General features: G+C 39.6%; 1 protein-coding gene and 1 pseudogene across 9 annotated transcripts in view; both read right to left on the bottom strand.

Annotated features, from left to right (window-relative positions):
* ANAPC1 (anaphase promoting complex subunit 1) overlaps nt 1–24,407 on the bottom strand; it is a 101,130-nt gene that overhangs the window by 11,172 nt on the left and 65,551 nt on the right. For 6 of the 8 annotated variants that reach the window (XM_082357796.1, XM_082357794.1, XM_082357795.1 and 3 more), the window contains exons 35-46: nt 17,569–17,645; nt 16,930–17,020; nt 16,786–16,839; nt 15,720–15,913; nt 14,277–14,363; nt 11,067–11,184; nt 10,029–10,106; nt 9,599–9,666; nt 8,449–8,587; nt 6,591–6,677; nt 5,264–5,359; nt 3,452–3,650 (exon numbers count right to left, since the gene is read on the bottom strand). In XM_082357796.1, the coding sequence (XP_082213922.1) occupies nt 3,452–3,650; nt 5,264–5,359; nt 6,591–6,677; nt 8,449–8,587; nt 9,599–9,666; nt 10,029–10,106; nt 11,067–11,184; nt 14,277–14,363; nt 15,720–15,913; nt 16,786–16,839; nt 16,930–17,020; nt 17,569–17,645 (1,288 nt within the window). Of the gene's footprint in view, nt 1–3,451; nt 3,651–5,263; nt 5,360–6,116; nt 6,238–6,590; nt 6,678–8,448; nt 8,588–9,598; nt 9,667–10,028; nt 10,107–11,066; nt 11,185–14,276; nt 14,364–15,719; nt 15,914–16,785; nt 16,840–16,929; nt 17,021–17,568; nt 17,646–24,407 lie in introns of those variants that run through there. The other 2 variants (XR_014235082.1, XM_082357798.1) reach the window with 2 other exon arrangements.
* On the bottom strand, nt 11,955–13,542 carry LOC309611719 (proline-rich protein 14 pseudogene; annotated as a pseudogene). The gene has a single exon. The product of its transcript is annotated as a proline-rich protein 14 pseudogene (transcript).

Here is a 24,407-nt window from a genome sequence, read left to right on the forward strand (position 1 = left end):
CACGGTTTGTTCTAGGATAGAAGCAGCAAAATGTGGACAGAGTTAGGAGATATTTAAGAGTTAGGACTGAAAGGATGTGGTAATGGATTGGCTACCGCAGAAGAGAGGAGAGGGAGGGAGAGGAAGGGGCAAGGATGACTCCCAGAAAGGTAACGAAGGAATGACAGTGAAATAGTGGTGAAACTAAGAAAGAATGGTCGGAGGGCTTTTTAAAAAAAAAAGAATTGGGAAAGTAGGAAAGTGTGCCATCACAAAGGTCAAGGGAGGTCTGTTTCCATAAGAACGAGACGGAGCGACAGGAAGACTACCAGGAGTCCACTGAACCTGACACGAGGATGTTAGTCTGGTGGGAGTGGGAACATCTGGGGGTGGCAGCAGGAGGGGTGATGAAGGAGGCCAGAAGAGACCCTGCTGCGGCAGCTTCTCAAGAGAGGAAGGAGAGAACGCAGTCGCTCACAGGTCCTCGTCAATGACTTTCTCATGCCTACTGGCTTTTTGTTTCACCGATTTTCTCTACACTTTTTCTGCTTCCAATTTCATTGATTTCAGCTCTTATATCCTTGCTTTGGGTTTATTTTGCTTTTCTTTTTCTAATTTCTCGAAGAACTTAGATTAGTGATTTGAGACTTTCCTACTGTAAGCGTTTAGCACTATAAATTTCCCACTTTAGCAGGAAGACTTACACTACAAAATTTCAAAATTTACTCTAAACCTACAGTACTTAGGAAAGTGTAGTACTGGCATAAAGACAGACATACAGATCAATCGTACAGAATTGAGTCCAGAAACAGACTCACACTTATACAGTCCACTGATTTTCAACAAAGGCTCCAGAGCAATTCAATGAGAAGGAAAAGTCTTTTGCACAAATGGTCCTGGAACAACTAGATATCCATATTTAAAGTTAAGAAAAAAGAAAACTCCTACCTCATACCAGGCATAAAGTAGGAGAATATATCTGCAGAACATATCTGACAGAGCTTGCAGCCAGAATATGTTAAAAACTCCTACAACTCAATACTCAAGACAGCCAATTTTAAAAATGGGTAAAGGTTTGAAACGACACTTTGCAAAGGGTATATATGAATAACGAACACATGCAAAAATAATTAACATGATGAGTTATCACGGAAATGCAAATTAAAACTACAGTGAGACACCACTACATACTCAGTAGACTGTCTAAAACTACAGACTAACAATGCCCAAATCTGCACTGCATCCCACTGCTGGCAGGAATGTAAAATGGCACAATCTGGAAAATAACTGAGCATGTCAATGGGTGAATGTACAGGTGATATAAGAATGGCAGAATGTTGATACTGTTGAAGCTGGGTAATGGGATTTATTATACTATTATGTTTACTTTGCATTACGCTTTAAATTTTCCATAATACAATATAAAAGTAAATAAAACTTTTTAAGTTCTTCAACTTTAAACCCATTTTCTTTGCTCAAGATTAAAATCCAGTTGAGGAGATAAATCACAAAACATGTACACAATATGATCAATCTGCTCCATTTTCAGACTTCATGGCTATAGTTTGGGTTACTAGTGAGCCACCTTAAAAGTCCACATATGCATCTGTGATTTCACTGAGACACAAATACGAATGACATTTTCCAGTGCTGCCACACGGCCTGTGCATCGTCATTTAATTTATTGTTCTCCGCCCCAAAGCTAGTAGTATCTGTGAGGGGAGACCACATACTTAAGAGTTTTTTTAAAGTGATAGTTCTTTTTAAATAAAAAAATAAATACACAATTTTGGCAATCAGAGTGGCAAGTCAAAGCTGGTGAAGGTTACTTACAATGCTGTAACCCACCAAATGCCCTAAAGAGCAGTGAGGGGAAAACAATTCAGGGCACTGTTTTAGAGAACGCTCTAGTCACTGCCAAAGCTTCATCACATTATATGAAACATGCAAATCAGAGAATCTGCAAAGGTTTAAGGACTTATTTCTTATCAACAGCAAGGGTCTGCCATGGGTGATCAAACACTAAATTGAATAAAAAAAGAACATCAACACCTATAAAATAACATGTATTTTTTTCCCAAATATGAGAACAAAATGATTATCATATTTTTAGAAATTGTGAAACTGCAAGAGCTTTCAAATCCCAAGAAGAAATAACAGAGCACATGCAGGTGTTAAACATAAACTCTGGGAGTTTGAAATTGCTGTTTTCCATATATATCACTCACAATCTGGTTTACAGTTAAATTTTTTCAGAATTTTTTTTTAAAGAAACAAATAGCGTATTCATTTAGGGGGAGAGAAGGGGGCAGATGGGAAATAGGGAGGCAAGGGTCCCCCTCATGTTTGCCAAAAACCACTGCCCCACCCGCCTCCACCCCTCACCTCCCTCCTCTGGGGAGGGGTCCCGGCAGGCTGCCCCCTTCTAGTGGGTCTCCCTCTTCCTCCTCCCCTGCACCTCCAGTGCCTGGGCAGAGCCCACCCCGGCTCTAAAGCCGGGTGAAGACAGGCTCAAACTAACGTTCTTCCCCCTTCCTCCACCTCCCCCTCACTCCCATCTCTTGTCTAACTAAAATACAGAAAAAGCAAGAGCAGCTGGGACCTGGGAGAATCAGTCACCCAGGGGCTGGGGCAGGGCAGGCAGCGGAGCCTCAGCCAGGTGTAGTGGAACACGCAGATAGCTTCAAACATAATTATATTCGAATTCCAGGGTTCTACCGGTTACTGACAACTTTACAGAATTAGGAACTGTTCCTACTGATATCACTAGAGTTAGTATTTACTCAAAGAAAGTTGCTGTCAGATACATACGGGAAGCATTAGAACCGAAAAGAATAAAAAGATCAAGGGGTTAACTATTAAAAATCAATTTCAGGCATATAACACACATCAAACAGCTTTCCATATATCAAAAGGCCCCATCACCTGCCTCCCATGATTACTTCTACACTGTGAGGAGTAACTTCACAATCTCCCTGCAATCACAAGGCAATGCTTCCACTGACAGAAAGCCAGTTACGTATGCCCCAGGTCCTCACTGACTGACTCACAGAACTGGTAAAAGAAGCATTCACTCTAAGCCCACATCAAGTTTTCAGTGTACACAGGGTAGAGGCAGAAAAAAGGGCCTCAGGTAGGTGACAGGCCACACCCCTAAGAAACAGAAGAGAGAGGCACTGGAAAGAAACATGATCTGATGTTAGAAAAAATAAAACAAGTTCCTAAGTGTCAAGTGGTATTTAAAATGCTATATATATATTCTCCCCGTGGCTTACAAAGCAGAGTTAAATATATTTGTTAAAGAAGTTAAAGCAGATAATCAGTGTAATTCACCTAACTGGAAACATTACATCTATAGCCATTCGGGATTGTACTCAGACTCATCTTGCTTTCCAATGAAAAAAAGGTTAAAACAGAAACACCTGAGTCCCAGTGTAGCTTAAAAACACAAAGGGCGCAATGCTGTTATTACCTTGCAGCCACTGGTCCAGAGTATTATCAATAGTGCATTTGACAACAGGGAGGAATTCCGAGTTCATAAAGAGCCCTCGCTTGGGGTGGTTCTGCAGCCGCTCCTGATGGCTTCTGGAGCTGAAAAACTCTAACACCAACTTTATCTGCCAAAGTTCAGATGTCTCGGACATCTCTCTCCTTCCCAGTCTTCTTACAGCCTTGCAGAGGAAAGAGAAACAGCAATCCACTTAAGGAAAGAGTAAAGATGCTAACTGTCACTTCCTCAGAGTTGTATACTAGAGTATTTTTTAAATGTGCCTCATAAGATCAATAAAGGGCAGAGGGGAACCCATTCTGTGTTTTGCTGCAGTCTGCCCCACTGAGGAGCCCCCTACTGGGTTTACATACATGGCCCACTCTCTTCAAAATGAACATGAACAGCTTTCAGGTGAAAAAACAGCAAAGGCAAATGAGTTCATTCTTGGCTCAATGGCTCTGAAAAATGAAGACCAATAGGTCTACAGCCAGTCACCTCTGGGAAACCCAGGTTGGGTACAATGACATGGCCAGGATCAGGCCAGGGATTCCAGGGGTCAGAAGGCAAAAGAAGTATTATTGATAATGCTCTTCTTGGGACCCATGTGCAAAGTCACCACGGCTGCAACCAGAAGGGATGTTCTTCTCTAGATACACACCCACAACTGCGAGGGGTGAAGGTTCAGAGCATAAAAAGAGAACACACTCTCAGCCAGCAACTAAAAAATACAACTCATTACCTGGCTATTGTATAGAGAGACACTGTAAGAAGCAGTACCAGTGTGGACATCATATATTCATACTTATCAACCAAAAAGGTGGATACCTGACAATAATGGCATTCTAGGCCTACTCGGTTACACTGGAACTGGCCTTTTAATTAAGATTGTTACTTAACACAGGTTTTTGGGAATTATCTCCTGGGTCTTCCCACTCAGTTTTTCAGTAGAGATTATTTTTCCATTAGAGATTACTTCCTTTGACTTTAGACACTCAGTCCCAAATTCTCATCTGTGAACTCATTATATCATAGTCACTCGAAGGGCTGTTTAAAACTACAGATCCTGGACTTCATCTCAGAAATTCTGATTCAGTAGCTATGGAATGGGACTTGAGGATCTGAATTGTTAAGATTTCCCAGATAAATTTTAGCCAAGTTAGAAAACTACTGGCTTAGTTTAACTGCAAATTTGAGTCTGAAAGATATGACACTATTAAAAAAGCCATATTTATTACTAATAACCTAAAGTGAATAAATTAGTCCGATCCTTTAGGAAAGCTGTTGAGCATTATCTTCTGCATTACCCCTTTTAGGCTCTTTTAAAACAACAATAACACGAAAGAAATTTAAAAATGAACTCCAGCTCCCTAAATCCCCACATGCTGATGCTGTAACCTCTGCAAGCTTAATTACGCAGGTGTAACTGCACACTACTGCTATCAACAGGGCACCGTTTGTTCACTTACTGCTCACTTGCATAATCTTTTCCACGAAGAGGCTTTATCAGGAGGAAGGCAAGAGACATGAGGATGCTAGGGGAGAAAGGCAGGGAGCGTGCTCTTCCTCTACTCGTCAGAGGAAGAGGCGAGTGGGAACCCCTGGAGTAACCCCACTTGTCATCATAAACTCTAAGCTATACAGAGCTTTCAACTTTGATAGGGATTCCTTTTTTAAAATTCTAAAAGCAAATGAGAAACTAAAGAGATGGACATAGAATCTTACCTCACTGTTCGTATGTTATGTGAAGTACAGGATTAATCTCATCAGAATTGGAATAGGTTTTTTGAACCATACCTGATCCATTGCTATGTATGCAGGTAACATCTCCGGGGTCTCCTGGGTCACACATTCATAGAGTACTGAAGAAAAGAGATCCAGAATTTCCTGTTTCTGTGGAAAGTTAGAACCTTTTTGTAGCACATCAATGTATATTCCAAAATCAATTCAAAAAACAACTGTATAGCAACTACTATGGCCCGTTCTTAAGTTCTGCAGTGAATGATATAAAAGGGCAAAACAGCTAGGTCTTTATAAAATCAAAGTGCATGCAATATTAAACACCAATAAAATATAACCAAAATTAAGTCCCATGGGACAGTTAAGGCTATAAGTGCTGCGGATGAGAGGAGCGAACCAAGCTGGGTAAAATGAGCAGACAGGACATCACGGAGCTATGTCTTGGGTTGGGCTGGCAAAAACAGGATCCAGAAAGGGCACCCAGCATCCACCAAGATGCAGTAGAAACACTGAGCAGAACAGGTTAGGCGAAGCCTGCAGAGCAAGCCCAGCCGGGGTTAAGGGCAGGCACGGGCTTTCACCAGAGACCTGCGGTCTTGAGTGTAGGCCCCAGCCCTCACTGGCTGTGTGATCTTGGGCATGTGACATCTCTCAGTGGCAGTATCCCCATCTGTAAACCCACAACAATAAAGTACCTACCCTCTGGGTCAGAATTAAAGGAAAAAATTACAAAGAGTACTGAGCAGAGTGCCCAATATACAGTGAAAATTCAGTAAGTAAGTGGCAGGAAGGTTATATCACTTAACTTTCAAAGCAACAATGTAAGGTAGGTTCTATTATAATCCCACTTTTAGAAATAAGGAAACTACATCTCAAAGAGGTTGAAAAATTTTCCCAAGGCTATACACACTTGCAGGCAATAGGCCATCAATCCTGGATCATCTAATTCCTACATCCTGTCCTTGCCATCTGAAATGATGGATTAAATCAAAGATCTACTAGCAAGTACCCTTTGAATCCTTAAGAGAACGGTTTTATGACCAACAAAAAGAAAGGTTACAAAACAAACAGAAAACAAAATTAATAAAATTATGTAAAAACAAGGGTAGTAAACATTGAAAACATGAATTAGTACAAGAATGGATATAAAGTATCACCTATCAAAACTAACGTCTTAGGAATTTTAAGTTGTTTTCTTCTATCAAGGTAGGAAGTTACTGAATTTAATAGTTTTAGACTATGAAAAATCTATACTTGCCAAACAAAAATCATCCAATGTGCCTAAGGCATGTTACCAATATCAAAGCTAGATATGGATATTTTAGGTTTTTTTGGTGGTCCACAGATGGAAACAACAAAGTCTAGCAAACCACATAATATATACCTGACCCATGTTCACAGTTGGTTTGCAGAAATATTCAGCAAATGACAGAAGTGCTGGATCAGAAGTGAATGCTGAAATCGTTTCAGGCTAAAAAATAAACAAACAAACAAGCATAAGTGAGATAATAAAGATTTTTTTCATTACTACTCAAACTGTAATGCATGCACCTGTAACCTACCTTATTTTTTTCACACAATGCTCCCACAAAACCCAAGGTAAAACTTGCTAGAGCTTCGTCAACCTGTTCTGCTGAGAAGTTTTAAGAAACTTTTTACACAAGCTACCATGAGCTACTGATTTATCAAAACAGGTGCTTCTTACACAACTCACCCAAAAAAGGCTTTCCCCCTCCTTCCTTAACGAACTGAAAGGCAAACTAGAAACTAGAATTGTTACTGAAAAGGTAAGGAAAAAAGATTATCACTCTAATAAGCCACTCACAAAAAGACAAATGCTGTCATAAGGTCATTAGAGTCATCAAAGTCATATCGAGAGAAAGCAGAATGGTGGTTGCCAGGGGCTGGGCAGAGGGGGAATGGGGAGTTAGTGTTAACAGGGACAGAGGTGCAGTTTTGCCAGATGAAAAGAGTCATGGAGATGGATGGTGGTGGGGGCAGCACAACATTATGAATGTACTTAGTACCAATGAACTATACACTTAAAAGGGTTAAGCCAGTGTATTTTATGTCATGTGTGTTTTACCACAATAAAAAAATTGGAAGGAAGGGTGAGGAGGACTATCACTCAAGTTTCAAGACTGAAAATGGAATATGAAGGTATATCACCATTTTCCACCAAGAGTCACAGTTTACTTCTGAACTCCCAGCAGGCAGGAAATGGAGATGTCTTTTAATTTTTACAAATTTACCCCATTCAAACTCAAGTCTAAACTTATCTATTTTCTTTATAAATTGGATTAGGATCTTTGAGATGGGCCCTATTTTATAAATCAAAGCAACAGTGCTAATTCAAGTTAAACTCTGCCCAAAAATCCTTCAAAAGTATTTCATAGGGACTTCCCTGGCAGTCCAGTGACTAAGACTTCGCCTTCCAATGCAGGGGGTGTGGGTTCAATCCCTGGTCAGGGAACTAAGATCCCACACGCCTCCTGGCCAAGAAACCAAAACATAAAACAGAAACAATATTGTAACAAATTCAATAAAGACTTTAAAAAAAAAAAGGGTCCACACCAAAATAATCTTTAAAAAAAAATGTATTTCATAGAGAACCTATTGAATACTGACAAACAAAATTCACTGATATCAACTATATCTATTTATTCTCTGGAAACTATTATAAAGGCTCAGTCATAAGAATTAATAAGTGCTACCTTGCAAAAATCTTTTATTTGGGCCATGTCTTAAGTAAATCTTAATGGATTTGAGGATTAATTATTAAGCTAAATTTTCTTTAGTGTTAAGATATATTCTGACTGTCCCTGCCACTAAATGTAAATCATCCTTAGAGTCCTGGCAGATGGCCCATATTTTATAATGGTTGTCACAGAAAACAGCCAACAGGCCCAAGGTCATTCATCCTTTATAATCTGCAATGATTAGAGAGAGCAGATCTACCTAAACGGTACCATAAATGTTATAATAGAAGTACATGCTTTGGGTGGACTAGTGAGATTTGAACCTATTCTCTTTCATCATTCCATTTTGGGGTTTTTTTTAAATTGAGATATAATTGACATATAACAGTTTATTAGTTTCAGGTGTACAACATAATGATTCAATATATGTATATATTGAGAAATGATCACCACAATAAATCTAAGTAACATCCGTCATCACACACAGTTATAAATATATTTTTCTTGAGATGAGAATATCCTTCAGTTTTTACCAATTACTACCTTGAAAGCCCGAGCTTCAGAGTTCCTGTTAGCAACAGTCTGGGCCAACAAACTTTGCCACCCCATTGGATCTTCCTTGTACGAGAGCTGACCCGCTCTGAGCTTAACATATAAAACCCCGTCCTTGGAAAGAATTGACCTGAAAGAAAACAAGAATTAATTTAATATGAGGTATTACTGGCAGTTGTTGGCTGGAAATGTAGTGTTTCCCAATAACAGTATTGGGAAACAAGTGAAGTCTTAAACAAGACTTCACAGGAGGTGAAGTCTTCACCACTTTCCACTAAGGTATATGATTTACTATGTCTAAACTCAATCAGTCCCTACAAGAAAGTCATAATCAGGTTCTGCTTTTCTCTGCTATCTAGATTCACGGGACCTGGTAAATAAGAAGTCATTCTGACTATCGGCTCAAGTGTGGACTTCAAAGGAGGTATTTTATCTAACATGTCTTCATATTCCCTTAAATATCTATTGATTGGTTTATAGCAAAAAGAAAAGGATGCTGCAAATCTAAGACAGAACAATACAGAAAACAGCTACTATATAGATAGTCTGGGAGAAACAGAAATGAGGACTATACTTTAAAACATGTTACAAGCTTGTTAAACTTTCTGGGAATTTAAAGACTTAATTTACACACTAACTGAAGTGTAAAATTATTAACACTCTCTGTTCTTCAAAGTAATTAGTTGCATATGACTATTTCCACCCAAAAGCAATCTACCATAACCTCAATTTTATGAGAGCAATATAACAAGAGAATGGTAAAGAGATGCAACAGAAGATGTGGTCTGACAAACACTAACTGTTACAAAGTTCCCTTTGTAGACATATATAAATCAGCCTCATTTTCTTAAACTAAATCTTCCATTATTGCTCCAAAAGACAATTCCATTACTGTCCCAATTTAAGTCACTTCAAGTTTCTCAATGAATTAATGTAAATAGGATTTGACTTCTAAATTTAAAATTTTACTTTCTAATACAAACTATTTCAAAGATACAGAACACTTTATTCAACACTACATATTGTCCTGGATGACATTAAAGGGTGACAAGGAGCATTCTACATAATAATCTATAATTTATACCTTCCCATATATTTCTATTCCCTTCACAGACACATCTGAGAAAGTCTATATACTTACTTCAAGTGTTGGGTTCCCTTGCTTAAATCTATGAGCAGTTCCCAGTATCGTGGGCCTTTAACTTTAATCTGCCAAGATAAATGTAAACAGTCAATCCAATGCTGGGAAAGTGCTAGTTTGATAAAATGAAACTCATGCTTCTCAGAGGAAATAAAAATAAAATGGGCTAGAAAGAGACACTGAGAGGTTAACAAGCCCCATTTCCAGACGAACATGTAAGTGAATCATGTTCTCAGGCCATCTCGGCCATCAGTAAAGAGGCCCCAGTAAAGACCTTCTCTATTCCTCAGGAGTACTCCTCCTGCGCTGCTTTCCTATTTCTTATACAACACTGAGAAAGCACAAGCTTTTATTTAGCTATCTTTAAATGCTCTGCTGTTCCGGTTGAATTTACCCCTTGGATAAATCTCCCTATTCACATCCTACTTACCTGCTTTAAAAGGTGGAGTTCTGGAAGAAGGGTAGGAGCCATCAGTTCTTCTTTGGTTTGCTCATACCACTGAGTGCCCTTTACAAATGTAAAAGAAGAGTCACAGTTCACTTTATAGTCAGGGAAAAGCACAAAAAGAGACATCACTCTACACTTCCCCTTCCCTGCAGTTTGTAGACAGATTGTCAAACGGCGCAAAATCCTCTGATACTCAAGTCTGGAAGGGCTACTGTCTACAATCCTTTGCAGAGCTAGCACCACCTTCCAGCACTCCGAGCCCTGCACTTCACCTGCCAGCAGTACTGAAGCTCTGCACCTGAGAGCCCTCTGGATTTCTGCATGTTGTCTCCTCTGCTGGGAGCGTGCCCGGCTTGGCTGGCAAATCTCAGCCCAGACACCGTGTCTACTATGACGGCCTTCCAACCCCCAGAGACGCTGGATGGGAGCACGTCTCCGCTCCCCCTGCATCGCACACAAACCTCCAATTATCACACGCTATTCTTACTGCATCCGTGCCTGACTCCCAGTGACAGAAGTTCCTTAAGGAAAATGACTATGTCTTCTCAACTTTGTACCCCAGAGCCTAGCACAGTTTTGATATACAGAAGGTACCTAACAATTTTCTGAAGGAAGGATACATGACTTGTAATCTACCTGTACATCTAAATCAAAGATCTCTCATCACATACACAACCTTGGGCTTTAAAGCACTCTGCTAACAAATCTAAGAATCATTCTAATAGAATTCGTTCTTTAGAACACCACTATCAGCTGTGTAAAGTTAACACGGACGTTTTCAAACTACAAGCTCTAAAGATAGAAGAGCAGCTGATGGTCTCTAAAATATTACACCCATAGACTACAAATGAGCCTGAACGGACTGGCAGAACGTACAAGAACTTTGGAAGCTTCAATTCTTACGAGAGTTCAACTCACCATTGTCATCTTTTAAAGGACAACACTTTCAAAATATTTTGATTTGCAAAGATGGATGAGTGGCAATAAAATTACACATCAACAACAGGGGGAGAGAGTTACCTTATAGGTCACTTCTAAGAGGGCATAGCAGGGCGTGTTTGTGTCCACATCCACGGGCACGAGAAGTCTCGGTTCTGCAGCCAGCACATACAGGTGCCGGAGAGCCTGGAGGTGATACCTGCTCAGAGAAAACACAGAAAGGTGGTAAAAAAACAGGTGATGGCACATGAGCTCTACAATCTGCTGTGGTCTATGAGTTAAACCAAGTCAGAGCCAAGTGATACCTTCTCAGGACAGCAATCCTAAAGGAAGATGATGAGGTTCAATTAAAAAGTAATGGAGAAAAGATGTTTAAAAAAAAAGTAATGGAGAAATTCTCTTTAAAAAATTAGAGACACGTGACCCTTGACCCAAGAATTCTTTGAGTCTTCACAGTTAAGAGGTTTTATAGGGAAGTAAAAATTATCTAAACATGAAAATATTTAGTAATAAGTTGATCACTTATAATGTTAGTTTTCAAATCCTTTTCTGCTCAACACAGGCATCTCCTTTTACCTTCTATGGGACCTACTTCCTGCTTTCTTTTCTTTTCTTAAGACTTGGTAGGGAAAAGGGGGAAAGAAAGGATGACAGTTTTCCTCAGACAGCAAAGCTCTTCTACATATACATCCCTATACACAAATACATACACACACCCAGAACACAGTACACCAAAAATTAATGGGTGACATTAATGGGTAACATTTTTCTTGCTGTGTGTGTGCTTTTCTGAGTTTTCAAAAAAAGTTTTTTTTAACTTTAAAATTTATATTTTAGAATTTAAACACATATAAAGTTATTACATTTTAAGATCCCATAAAAGAAGGATAAAACGAGACTTCAAATTTACTTTTCTTTAATTTTAGTTATATCAATACCCCCCCCCCTTCCCACCCAAATCTACCCACTCCTATAAATCTACTCATGCACCACCTATCACTAAAGTAGGACTTCAGATCAGGCTACTTTTATAAAACAGCTACCCGTCTGTCATTACGGTCTCGACATTACGCTGCAGTTTTAAACGACGGCTTAGTTACTGCTGCAATGAGTGCTCCCTCTCTTGATCCTCCTCTGGGCAGACCACTGGGGGTGCCTTCAGTTCAGCTCATGGAGCACCTTGGATGTCACTGGGATATAAGGAGCTATTTTCTTCCCTTCCTCCACAAACAGAGATTGGCTAGGCCTGAAACTCATAGGGAAACGGAAGTGTTGGTGGTTCTTTCTGCAAGCCTTTCCCATGGTCTTGGTCTTGGGGTCTGAAAGCACCTGGTCTTCTGAGGCCCTTGGCTCCTTCCTCTTGAGCTCAACTTGGGTTCTGCAGGTTCAAAGAAGGAAAAAGTGGACGCAATAGACGAGCAAGATGTGATGAGGGGAGGAGATCTCCCCCTCCTCCAAGAGGGAAGACCTCTTTCCAGAGACAGGGCCAAGGGGGTGGTGGGGCTCAGGCCATCTCTCCGCCACCCACAGTGCGCCGCCGAGGCCGTGGCTGGCTTGGGTGCGGTGGGCCAGGGGGCCCTGACCAGGGCAGGAGTGGCATCGGCCCAGAGAGGGCTTAGGGAGAGGTGCTGGGGGAATTCTGGTCTTGAGCCCGCCACTGGCAGATAGCGGGCCGGGGACCGATAGATGCAGTGCCCTCAGCAGCCCCGGACTGCTCGGCCTCTGACATGACAATCTTCAACTCCAACTTCATGGGGGGTGATGGGGGAGGGGGTCTTTGCTGGGCGTGAGGAAGATGTCAGCAAAGCCCTCCTGCTTGGAGTGAACGGAATGGAAGGCGGGGCCCAGCCCCAGGGACTGAGGCAGGGGCGTAAAAGGCCGGATGGCGGTGGGGTCAATGAGGGCTCCAGAAGAGGATCTGGGGCTGGTGGTGGGCTCTCCGGAGGGTTTGCAGACAGGGCAGATGGCTGGAATGGGGGTTCCAGGTCCCTGGGCAGAGGCTTTGGCTGGTGAACCCAGCTCTTCTTGCTGGGACGATGAAGCTGGGAGTCTCACTGGCAAAGCCCACAGCTGGGGGTCTGGAGCTGGCAATGTCCTCTAGCATCACCACCCGAGTGGGCTGGGGGGCCTGGTCTATCTTTTGTGAAGGGCCCTCCTCTGGGCCAGGTGTTGTCCTTGATTGCCGCCTCAGGGTGGAAGAGGGCCGACGGACACGGCTCAAGGGCTCTTGGCATAAGTGCAGTGGGAAGGAAGGCCTGGCCTGTGGGGACCACGTGGCCTGTCTGGGTGGCAAGGCAGGTGGCTGGCTGTGGACAGAATCCTGACGGTTGCTGCGGGGCCGTGGGCTGGAGATCTCCTCCTGGGGCACCAGGGGGACCACGTGGGCAGCCACGACATCTTCCAGGACCATGGCCAGGACCTGCCGAGAGGCTTTTTCCAAGGGCGAAGAGGCCCCGAGGGGCTGCAGATTCGGCCGTTTTGGGCTCCCGGCTCCCCATAATGCTCGAGCCAGGGGCTGGCGGATTAACAAAATGGGGTCTATCCATATAATGGGATATTATTTGGCCATAAAGGAAAGAATTTTTTTTTCTTTTTTCTTTTGCCATGCTGCGCAGCTTGCAGGATCTTAGTTCCCCAACCAGGGATTGAACCCAAGCCCCAGCAGTGAAAGCATTAAGTTCTAACCACTAGACTGCCAAGGAATTCCCTTTTTTTTTAAACATATCGAAAACTTTAACATATGCAGAGCTTTTGTATTATCAGACTGCTTCTACATGTCTGAGGTTCTACTGCTCACTTCCACTTCTAAATTGTCTAATTCTTTGTTGCATTTTGCTTTTCTGTCCCTTCTTTGTCAACTGTACAAAACTTCACAGCATTCATGTAAAAGAGAGAAAAAACAGAATTCATATAGACATTGCCACTAAATCAGACAAATTCCTCTCTTGGAACTAAACAATTCTGCCAAAACATATTCATCTTCTCTTAGCTGCTCTCTTTTGCATGATGAGTTTTTCCCTAAAGATAACCCTGTCTGGCCTACTTCTGGGTTTAGAGCAGTTCTATTGACTGGAGAATGGGAGAAGACTGGTCAGTCATCAGATGCCCAAAGTTCTCTTCTGGCTTAATATTTTGTGAGAAAAACTTTTTAAAAGACTTACCCAGGGAGATAACTAAGTTGAAGAACAGAATAAAGCTAATTTGGAAACAAGTCCATGGAGCCAAAACACAATCAACTTACCCCCTTAGAGAACTTAAGAAAGATCACGTGAGGAAAATCACTAGACTCACCGGTTGTCAGTGCTGTGAGCTGGGAAGTGCGGGTAAAGGGCACAGAGGAGAGCGGCAATGGAAGAGTTTGATGTGCTCAAAGAGTACCTGCAAAACAAATTCGGGAGGGACAGACGCTGTTAATCATACTGTGCAAACTTTTACGGCATTCTCGAGAATCAGGAAATTCGGGTAGTGTGGCAAGGCACACTGATGAAGCTAACCCTTGATCAATACAAATGCGTCAACGCTGTGAACACTTGACTTTACGGTCAGTCCTTAAGCCACTTCCACACCATCTACTATTTAAAGCAGGAGTGACTTTTCACAAATATTAAATTTTAAAACTTGAATTAGTAAGCAAAGTTTTAACCTAAAAGAGAATACTAGTGAGGACCATGAGTGCAATTCTAGAGATTATAGATACTGAAAAAGTCAAGTGTAAAGTATGCTACCTTCTCCAGTTTTATATATACCTATTTACAGAAATACGAACCTTTCTTCTAAACATACAAGGTTTCTTTACTGGGTATCTCAAACATTGTTTTCCTTTCTGTAAAGCATAAGCATTTCCTTAGAATGCTAGACTAAATAAAACAGGCAAAAGCTACCATTAAAAATTTACAGTGAATGGATAAACAACTATTCCTTGAAACACATAGTTTTCACTGAAACATGAATAAACCGATGCTGCACGCAACATGGATGAGTCTCAAACATAATGCTGAGCAAAAGAAAGAGCAAAAGGATTCACAGCGTATGCTTTCATCTGAATTTCCAAAACAGGCAAAACCAGTCAACAGTGTTAGGAAGCTACGTAGCGGTCATCTTTGGGCAGAAGTAAAGTAACAGTGAATTGGGAGGGACAGAGCAGGGTGGGAGATGGGTTGTCTTGGTTACATCTTGATCTACATAAAATCAAACAGATTTTCATACCGTAGGTAGCTCACTGAGTCATGCTCCTACGATTTGCACACTTCTCTGTGTATGTATTTTTATTCAAAACAGATCATTAAAAGCCAAGGAAGTCTTATAAAGGGATGAGGTGGTCAGGAATGATAGATGCTGGAAAGAGAGCAAGAAAGTTGAAAACTAAGGCAATCTCATAGGATTTGGTGACTGAAAGTGTTCATGACCATTATGAGAAAGCAATTTAGTAGAAGAGTAAAATCATTAATGAGTGGGAACAAGAGGTGATGCAATGAAGTACTGAGTACAGACTCTTCTGAGAAATGCAGTGATGCCAAGTGTGTTAGAGAGAGGATGGTAACTCTACTAAGTGGGGCATCAATTGGTGGTTATACTATGAAAAAGCCCTTTTTAAATGTAATAATGCCCTGAGATAAGCTAGTACCTAGTCAGAATTGAAAATTTTCATGCATCTTCAAAATCAAAATAAGTCACTCTTTGAGATCTTGCTCATGAGATCTTTTCACTGAGGAAAAAATATATATATTCATTTACCTTCCTCCTCCCAAAAACAGAAGTCCAAGGGCCATGTGATGGGCTAAATGGAAACCATAGTTCATTTCACCACCTGTTTTCATGTGCAAGAAGCGACAAAGCTGCAAAACCTTCAGGTTCCCCGAGCCAGCCATCACCATGGCGAGAGACAGCAGCACCACACTCAGGCAAGTCTCCAGGTTGTAAGGACCTGTCTGGAGACGCAGAAGATGACATACTATAACCGCTGTGCTACCTTTTCTTTATTATCAAAACTAAAGCGGCCAGCATTAGACTACAAATGTTCACAACTTTCAAAACTCTGACAAAACAAATATTTTCCCTGATTATGAAATTTAAGTTCCATGTCGAAAATTCAGAAAATAAAGTATCAAAAGGAAATAACAATCACTTGGAATACTAACAGCTGTAAACATTTTGGCTTTTTCTCCAAATCTTTCCCTGTATCTATTTTGCTTTTAATGAAACTGAGATATTACTATACACAGTATTTGTAAGCTTTTTAATGTATTTTATTATGAGCAATCGTCACTCATAAAAAAATCTTACAGAACATGATTTTGATAGCTCCTCTAGATAACAGTGTAGATACACCACAGTCCATTTTTTGACTACTTTTAGATTTTTTGATGTTTCCAATTTTCTAATATAAATAATGTTGATTAAATGTGTTGTTGTTTTTTTAACCAGGAAATAAAATCTTGCAGTCTTACTATCATCAGAGCAGCAATCCTCAAAAGCAACTGCATTTTTACTAAGTACTAATTTTTTCAACAAGCAGTTACCATGATTCAGTACTGAGCATGGCACAAGGTATGACAATCTATGAAGGTTATGGCTTTTCTTATTTATTTTCTTGTCACAAGAATTAGATACCTTCAAGCATAGTCACATTCTCACCTAATATCCAAGAACTAAAATACAAAGATAAGCCAAAGCTTCAAATCTCCCATTCTAAATTCAAAAACTGTGCATATATTTGGCAACACATAAGTAATCGAATTAACAGTGAATTTTCTTCAAGTTTAATTTTATTCCCAAGAAGAATCATCATAAAAAGACTTACTACAGAAGCATTAGGTGCAGACAAATAAGTCATAAAATCTTTTGCAAATTTATGCTGGAAAAACAAAAGAAAAAATTTAAGGTTAAAAGAAGCATACTAAGACTCTGTAAAAAACAGAACAAAGTAAACGAAGATATTTCTTACCAAACAGTTAAATGCTGATAAGTTTTCTGAGCCAGCAAATCGAAAACCCAGAGACAAACAAGCTCCTGCAATTATGTAGACATGTGCCTGCCTGAAAACAGATCACAAGAAATTTAAATACTGTCCTTGTCTTGCTTTAAAATTCATTATTATATAGAATGCAATAGAATGCAATATAGAAAGCAATTCCTGTTCTCTAAATTATCAATAGTTTATATTCTTCTGGGAATGCTCAACCGTGCCTCTACTCAATCAACTGGACAGATTTCCGTCCGGTTTTCTTCAGTGGAAGCACCATGCGGCTCTTGCTGATAAAGTCGGTCTCTTGTCTGCACTGTTTCATATGCAGCAAAAGAGATAATTTTTAACAATCACTGCCAATTTTTTTTAATGGAAAGGATAAAAGAGGAATATGTACAAGTTAAAACTCAGACACCGTTTTTTGAGGGTAAGAACTCTATACTTCAGAGAGCCAAACGAAAAACAAACTTGTGAACATCTGGTAAATAATGGTTAGAAACATGGGGGATTCAGAATTACTCAAATCAAGGACAGTATTGCTCCTACACAGTATATTCCAATTCATTTATCTGACAGATGCTAGAGTAGCTGATTTGTATTACATGTTTTAGGACTTACGACAAAGTTTCCAAATTCAAATCCTCTGAACACGGCAATTCGATTTCACTGAGAGAGATACTATTTTCTCTTATAATCTGTCAAGGGAGAAAGCAAGAACACTTGGACATTAACATTCAAGTTACAAGTTAATAATTTGAAGAGTAACATATTGCTTATGGCCATATTTATACAAAATAAGCTTTACCAAACCATCTCATTCAAAGGCCTGTATTTTAATCACATTGAATGCAATCCAATTTCAAATCTAAGATGGGCCAAATAACTGAACAGTACTGAACGAATACAAACTGGAGGACTTAAGTATATTCTGAATCAACAACAGAGTAATAATGTTTCATGCAAGTGAACTGAAATGCCAAGATGATGGCCACAGAGCAGAGCTGGGGCAGAAGTGAGGGGAAGCAGCAGGGAAAGTGGAAAAAAGCAGTTGCAGAGAATCCTAACCAGAGACATATATTTCTTACTCGTGAATGTTTCTAGTATTAAGCCTACCTACCTACCAAAGGTGAGGTTAGTCACCAGATTAATTACACAAGCTAAACTAAACTGTCAAAATGTTAATCTGTAACTATTGTTTAGAAACACATCCCTTTCCTTTTAGTATAAGTAGTGAACAAGAATTTATTTTTTTTAAAAATAGACAATATCTAACTTTAACAACCAAGAACTGATTTGATTCTCTTCACTTAAATACAAATAAAAAAGATAAAGCTATATATTCTCTAAATTTATGAATGCAAGTACATAGATGTAAAACTCTGAAGATTTATTCCTATAGTTCTTCTTAGAAGACTGTTCAGGGGAGTAATATTTCAGGATGTTTTCCATAATAAATCAATAAGTATTCAGAAGTCGCTTATGATACAATCTTCCTATGTACTGAATATCACCAGATCAAAAAACTTGAAATACCTTTTCTCCTTGATAATCTCAATGAGGTAAGCAACTATGTTGGCTGTGTAATATAGGCTGATAACTACTTCCATCTTTCTTCCTTCCTCTTGTCTTTATTTTTAATTTTGGATGTATTTACTCAGAAATTGAGCGACATTCTGAAAAACTGATATAACTCCAAAGTGAGTAATTAATATATTCATGGATAACCTGATTATACCATTCATATAAATTAGCAATATCGTACAGGAATGGAATATTTCTATTTTGACAGCAGACATTTATAAGCTCCTTTTTGTATTCAAAAGAGCATGTAGCCTGGAGCTTGAAGGCCTAGGTTCTAATCCCAGCAGGGCCACACACTAGCCCTGGGACCATATCTGTAAAAATGAGCAAAAATAAACTTCCTACCTTCTAGGCGTCTGTGAGAATTAGAGGACTTAACCGACACAAAGCTCTTAAAATTAATGCTTGGCACATATGTTTTGCAAGTGGTAGCTCCATTATTATCATTATTATAGATCTGTACCATTGCTATCACAAGACCACATTTGATCATAACCACTTTAAAACATTGCTAAAAACTTGGGTTATAAATAACTGTGGGGGGACTTCCCTGGTGGCGCAGTGGTTAAGAATCCGCCTCCTAATGCAGTGGACACGGGTTCAAGCCCTGGTCCGGGAAGATCCCACATGCCGCGGAGCAACTAAGCCCGTGAGCCACAACTACTGAGCCTGCGCTCTAGAGCCCACAAGCCACAACTACTGAGCCTGCGTGCCACAACTACTGAAGCCTGTGAGCCTAGACCCGTGCTCCGCCACAAGAGAAGCCACCGCAATGAGAAGTCTGCGCACCGCAATGAGAGGGGTGGGATAGGGAGGGTAGGAGGGAGACGCAAGAGGGAGGAGATATGGGGATATATGTACATGTATAGCTGATTCACTTTGTTATACAGCAGAAACTAACACACCATTGTAAAGCAGTTATACTCCAATAAAGATGTTTAAAAAAAAAAGAGTAGCCCCCCGCTTGCCGCAACTACAGAAAGCCCATGCACAGCAATGAAGACCCAACGCAGCCAAAAAAAATTTTTTTAATAAATATATATATAAAAGAAGAAAGCATGCAGTCCAATTATGTCATAAAATAATCCCGTTTTAAATAAGTACACAACTGTGGGGGTGGGGAGCACACTTCAACCCAGTCCTTGTAACCTTTTCCATGGTCTCCTAAAGTTTAAAAAATAGCAAGAAATATAAGAAGTAATGAAAGGGAAACATGTAATCACTTAAAGGCAGGTTGAGGCACACAGGAAATGAACAAGAAAATACCACCAAACTGCCCTGTCTTGTACAGAGTCTAATACAGAAATCTCAAGCTCTGAAGTCCTAACAGCTAGTTTCAGTTTTGCCCCACCTCTTACTAGTTGGATGGTTTTGGACCAGTCTGTCCTCTTTCAACGTAACAGTGATATACTGAACTCTAGCTACTGTGTGCGAGTCGCTAGGAATGAAAGATGGAAAAGACACGGTAGCTGGCCTTGAGAAGTTCATGGTCTAACACATACACAAACAGATAATCAAAAGTAGTACATCAGGGGCTTCCCTGGTGGCGCAGTGGCTAAGAATCCGCCTGCCAACGCAGGGGACACGGGTTCGAGCCCTGGTCCAGGAAGATCCCACATGCCACAGAGCAACTAAGCCCGTGCGCCACAACTACTGAGCCTGTGTTCTAGAGCCCATGAGCCACAACTACGGAAGCCCGCATGCCTAGAGCCCATGCTCTGCAACAAGAGAAGCCACCGCAATGAGAAGCCCGCGCACCGCAATGAAGAGTAGCCCCCGCTCGCCACAACTAGAGAAAGCCTGTGCGCAGCAACAAAGACCCACCGCAGCCAAAATAAATAAATAAATAAAATAAATAATTTAAAAAAAAAAAAAATAGTACATCATTCCCACCCATACAATGGGGGCGATACTTGAACAATTTATAGCACAACACTGCAAAAAAGAAAAACATTAGGCTGTAGAGGAAAGCTTTTTATGAAGGAAAAAGTCCTATGAAGATGCTAGTTATTGTATTTGACACATGCCTTAAATTCAAACAAATAAGCAGTTTACAAAGTGACCTTTTTAATCCCACCTTTGATGCTAAATTGCTCCCTACAAGGGACCCTGCTACAGAATCAATGAGATGAGTGGGCGAAAACTAGGAGAAAGTGGAGAGTGACAGGCAATATCAACCAACAGAACTGTGAATTTATTATATGTCCTATTGTGTATCCCTGATGTAATAAAGACCAAATTTAAAATTATTAAGTCTGAAGTAAAATAAATATCAGAGAGATAACTTTGTATTAAAAGTCCAAGAGACTTCCCTGGTGGTCCAGTGGTTAAGACTCCATGCTCCAAATGCAGGGGTCCCCGGTTCAATCCCTGGTCAGGGAACTAGATCCCACATGCCACAGCTAAGAGCCTGCATGCCGCAAGTAAGAGACCACATGCCACAACTAAAGATTCCACATGCTGCAACAAAGATCCCACGTTCCACAACTAAGACCCAGCACAGCCAAATAAATAAATATTTTTTTTAAAAGAAGTCCAAAGACTACGTTTCCACAAAAGTTTAAAAAAAGAACTGACAAGAATTTTCACCTTCCATTTGAGAATACAGTTACTTGTGTACATGTTTAACTTCACTTTGTAAACCAAATTTAATAAATTTAGTAAAATAAAGTTTTCTCGAAGGCAGTCTACATGTCAGATGCATCTTAAATGCACCATAGAATTTAGTATGGTGACTTGCATTTGCAAAGGTTCAACAAACATATGCTGAATGAAGAAAAAGTATGTTTTCATCCTACAATGTACATTTACTTTCCAAAAGAAACTGATATCTCTGACATCTAAATGTGCTGGGAGTTAAATGTCTGCCTGACCCATGAACCATGTGTGATCAGGGCAGACTCAGCCTCCAGAGGATAAAAGAACTGAACTAAAATTAGAACCGGCAGACAAGAGACAGGGTTTGACATTTGATTACAAGTAAATTAACTGCCTGCTTTAAAACAAAATGTATTTGTGTGTGTGTGTATATGTGTGTGTGTGTGTGTGTGTGTGTGTACACAAATACACACACAGAGATATGTATGTCTGTACATATGTATCAACACTCTTTAGAGGAATACAACAGAAACTAGAGTCTTCAAAAAACAACATGCACAATGTCCCAGATACAAATCAAAATTACTTAACATAAGAACAAGAAATGCAACATATTCTCAGGAGAAAAGACCATGGAAAACAATCCTGAAATGACCACACTGTTGGCATTAGAAGAGAAGGATTTTAAAGCAGCTCTTCTAACTAGAAGGACAGTATGCCCATAATTAGTGAAAACACAGAAAATCTCATCAAAAAAAGTAGAAATTATTAAAAAAAAAAGAAAAAACAACTAAAAAGTACAGTAAATGTAATTTTAAAATTCACTTCATGTACTTAAAAGGAAAATAAAATGCCTGAAGTAAGAGTGAATGAACAGAAAGATAAATCAATAGAAACTATGCAATCTGTAGAAAAGACAGAAAAAGAATAAAAGACCAGTCATCTTATATATACACTACCAAATGTAAAATAGATAGCTAGTGGGAAGCAGCCACATAGCACAGGGAGATCAGCTCGGTGCTTTGTGACCACCTAGAGGGGTGGGATAGGGAGCGTGGGAGGGAGGGAGACGCAAGAGGGAAGAGATATGGGGATATATGTATATGTATAACTGATTCACTTTGTTATAAAGCAGAAACTAACACACCACTGTAAAGCAGTTATACTCCAATAAAGATGTTAAAAAAAAAAAAAAAAGACCAGTCATCTAATTTTTGACACAGGAGGCACGGGAATACAATAAGGAGAAGGTGTTTTCAACAAACAGTGTTGGCACAACTAAATATCTGTATTTTTTTAAATGAAAACCTTAACCCTTATCCTCGTAAACAAAATTACTTTGAGATGAATTACGTAATTATACATAAAAGGTAAAACATCAGGGCTTTTAGAAAAAAATAAATCTTCAGGCTAGGCAAATATTTTTTCCAGAGGACACAAAAAACAACCATAAAATTAAAAGTTGATAAATTAGACATTATCACATTTTAAAAATTTTCTACTCATCAAAAATAGTACTAAGAAAATGAATGGGCAAGTCAGATTAGAAGGGACATTTGCAAAACATTTATCTGACAAAGGATAGGTTTCCAGAATATATAAAAAATTCTAACATCTCAGTAATAAAAAGATAAACAATACAAAAATTGTTTTAATGGGCAAAAGATATAAATAGACATTTCATTAAAAAAAGATATATGAAGAAGCAATAAGCAAATGAGAATGTTCTCAACATGCAAACTGAAACTACAATAAGGTATCATTACATACTGACCAGCAGAGCTAAAATTAAAAAGACTAACAGCACCAAATACTGGCAGGATGTGCAGCAGCTGCAGGACAGGCAACGGCCAGCATTCTCGTACACTGTTGGTCCAAGAGTTAAATGGTGCAACGTCTTCGGAAAAACGTTTACCAGTCCTTAAAAAACTAAACATACCGCTACTCTATGCCTCAGTAATTCCAATCCTAAGTATTTACTCAAGAGAAACTAAAACATAAATCCACATGTGTATTTGCATACGAATATTTACGGTACCAAAACCTGGAACGAGTCCAGGCATCCAACAAAAAAGAGAATGAAAAAAGAAACTGTGGTATATTCATACAATGGGATACTACTTAACAATAAAAAGGTTGAACTACTGATATGCTCAATGGTGTCTCAAAATCATGCTGAGTGAAAGAAGTCTTATACAAAAGGGTATACATTGTGATTCCATTAATATAAAGTTCTATATCGGGCAAACTAATATATTTTGGAGAAAAAAATCAGAAAATTGGTTGTCTTGGGGGTGGGGAGTGAGTGCACAGACTGAGTGGGAAGGGAACTTCTGACCATTTGGATAAAGGTTTGTTTCCATGAACTTATGCATTAGTTGAATCGTATCAAATAGTATAATTAAAATTTGTGCAGTTCATTATATACAAATTTTACCTTAAAAGGAAAACTAAAGAGGTAAATACTGAATTCTAGTTAATAATACACATGCTGAAGTACTTAGGGAAAAGTGTATGACTATCTGTAACTAACTTTGAAATTCATCAAAAAATAATGGGCTGGATAGAGGAAGAGATAAATGGATAGATATGTGATTAAACAAGTTTATACAGTAAAATATTAATTGTAAAATATAATTGGTTGTATGGGTGTTTGTATAAAGTTCTTTCAGCCTTTATTTTGAAATTTTCTTATTAAAACATTGGAGGGAGCACTCTAGCATTCTGAAGGATAAACAGATTTATTTTCTAAATAAAAAGGTACTGAGGGGGCTTCCCTGGTGGCGCAGTGGTTGAGAGTCTGCCTGCCAATGCAGGGGACACGGGTTCGAGCCCTGGTCTGGGAGGATCCCACATGCTGTGGAGCAACTGGGCCCGTGAGCCACAATTACTGAGCCTGTGCATCTGGAGCCTGTGCTCCGCAACAAGAGAGGCCACGATAGTGAGAGGCCCACGCACCGCGATGAAGAGTGGCCCCCACTTGCCGCAACTAGAGAAAGCCCTCGCACAGAAATGAAGACCCAACACAGCCAAATAAATAAATAAATAAATAAACAAACAAACAAACAAAAAAGGTACTGAGGACATGGACAATTAATTAAAGGGCAATATTTAGTTACAATACTTACAATATCTGATTTGGAGTTTTTACAAAAGAGTCTGCTTATTTTTAACTATTTGGCTTATTGCGTAAATATGCCATAAAGTAATTAAAACAACTTCTTACATACAAGATAAAAAACTGTCACAAAGTACAACAGTATTTTAGATAAATGTAT

This window comes from Balaenoptera borealis (assembly GCF_965194805.1).
Source record: "Balaenoptera borealis genome assembly, chromosome: 15".
Taxonomy (NCBI): domain Eukaryota; kingdom Metazoa; phylum Chordata; class Mammalia; order Artiodactyla; family Balaenopteridae; genus Balaenoptera; species Balaenoptera borealis.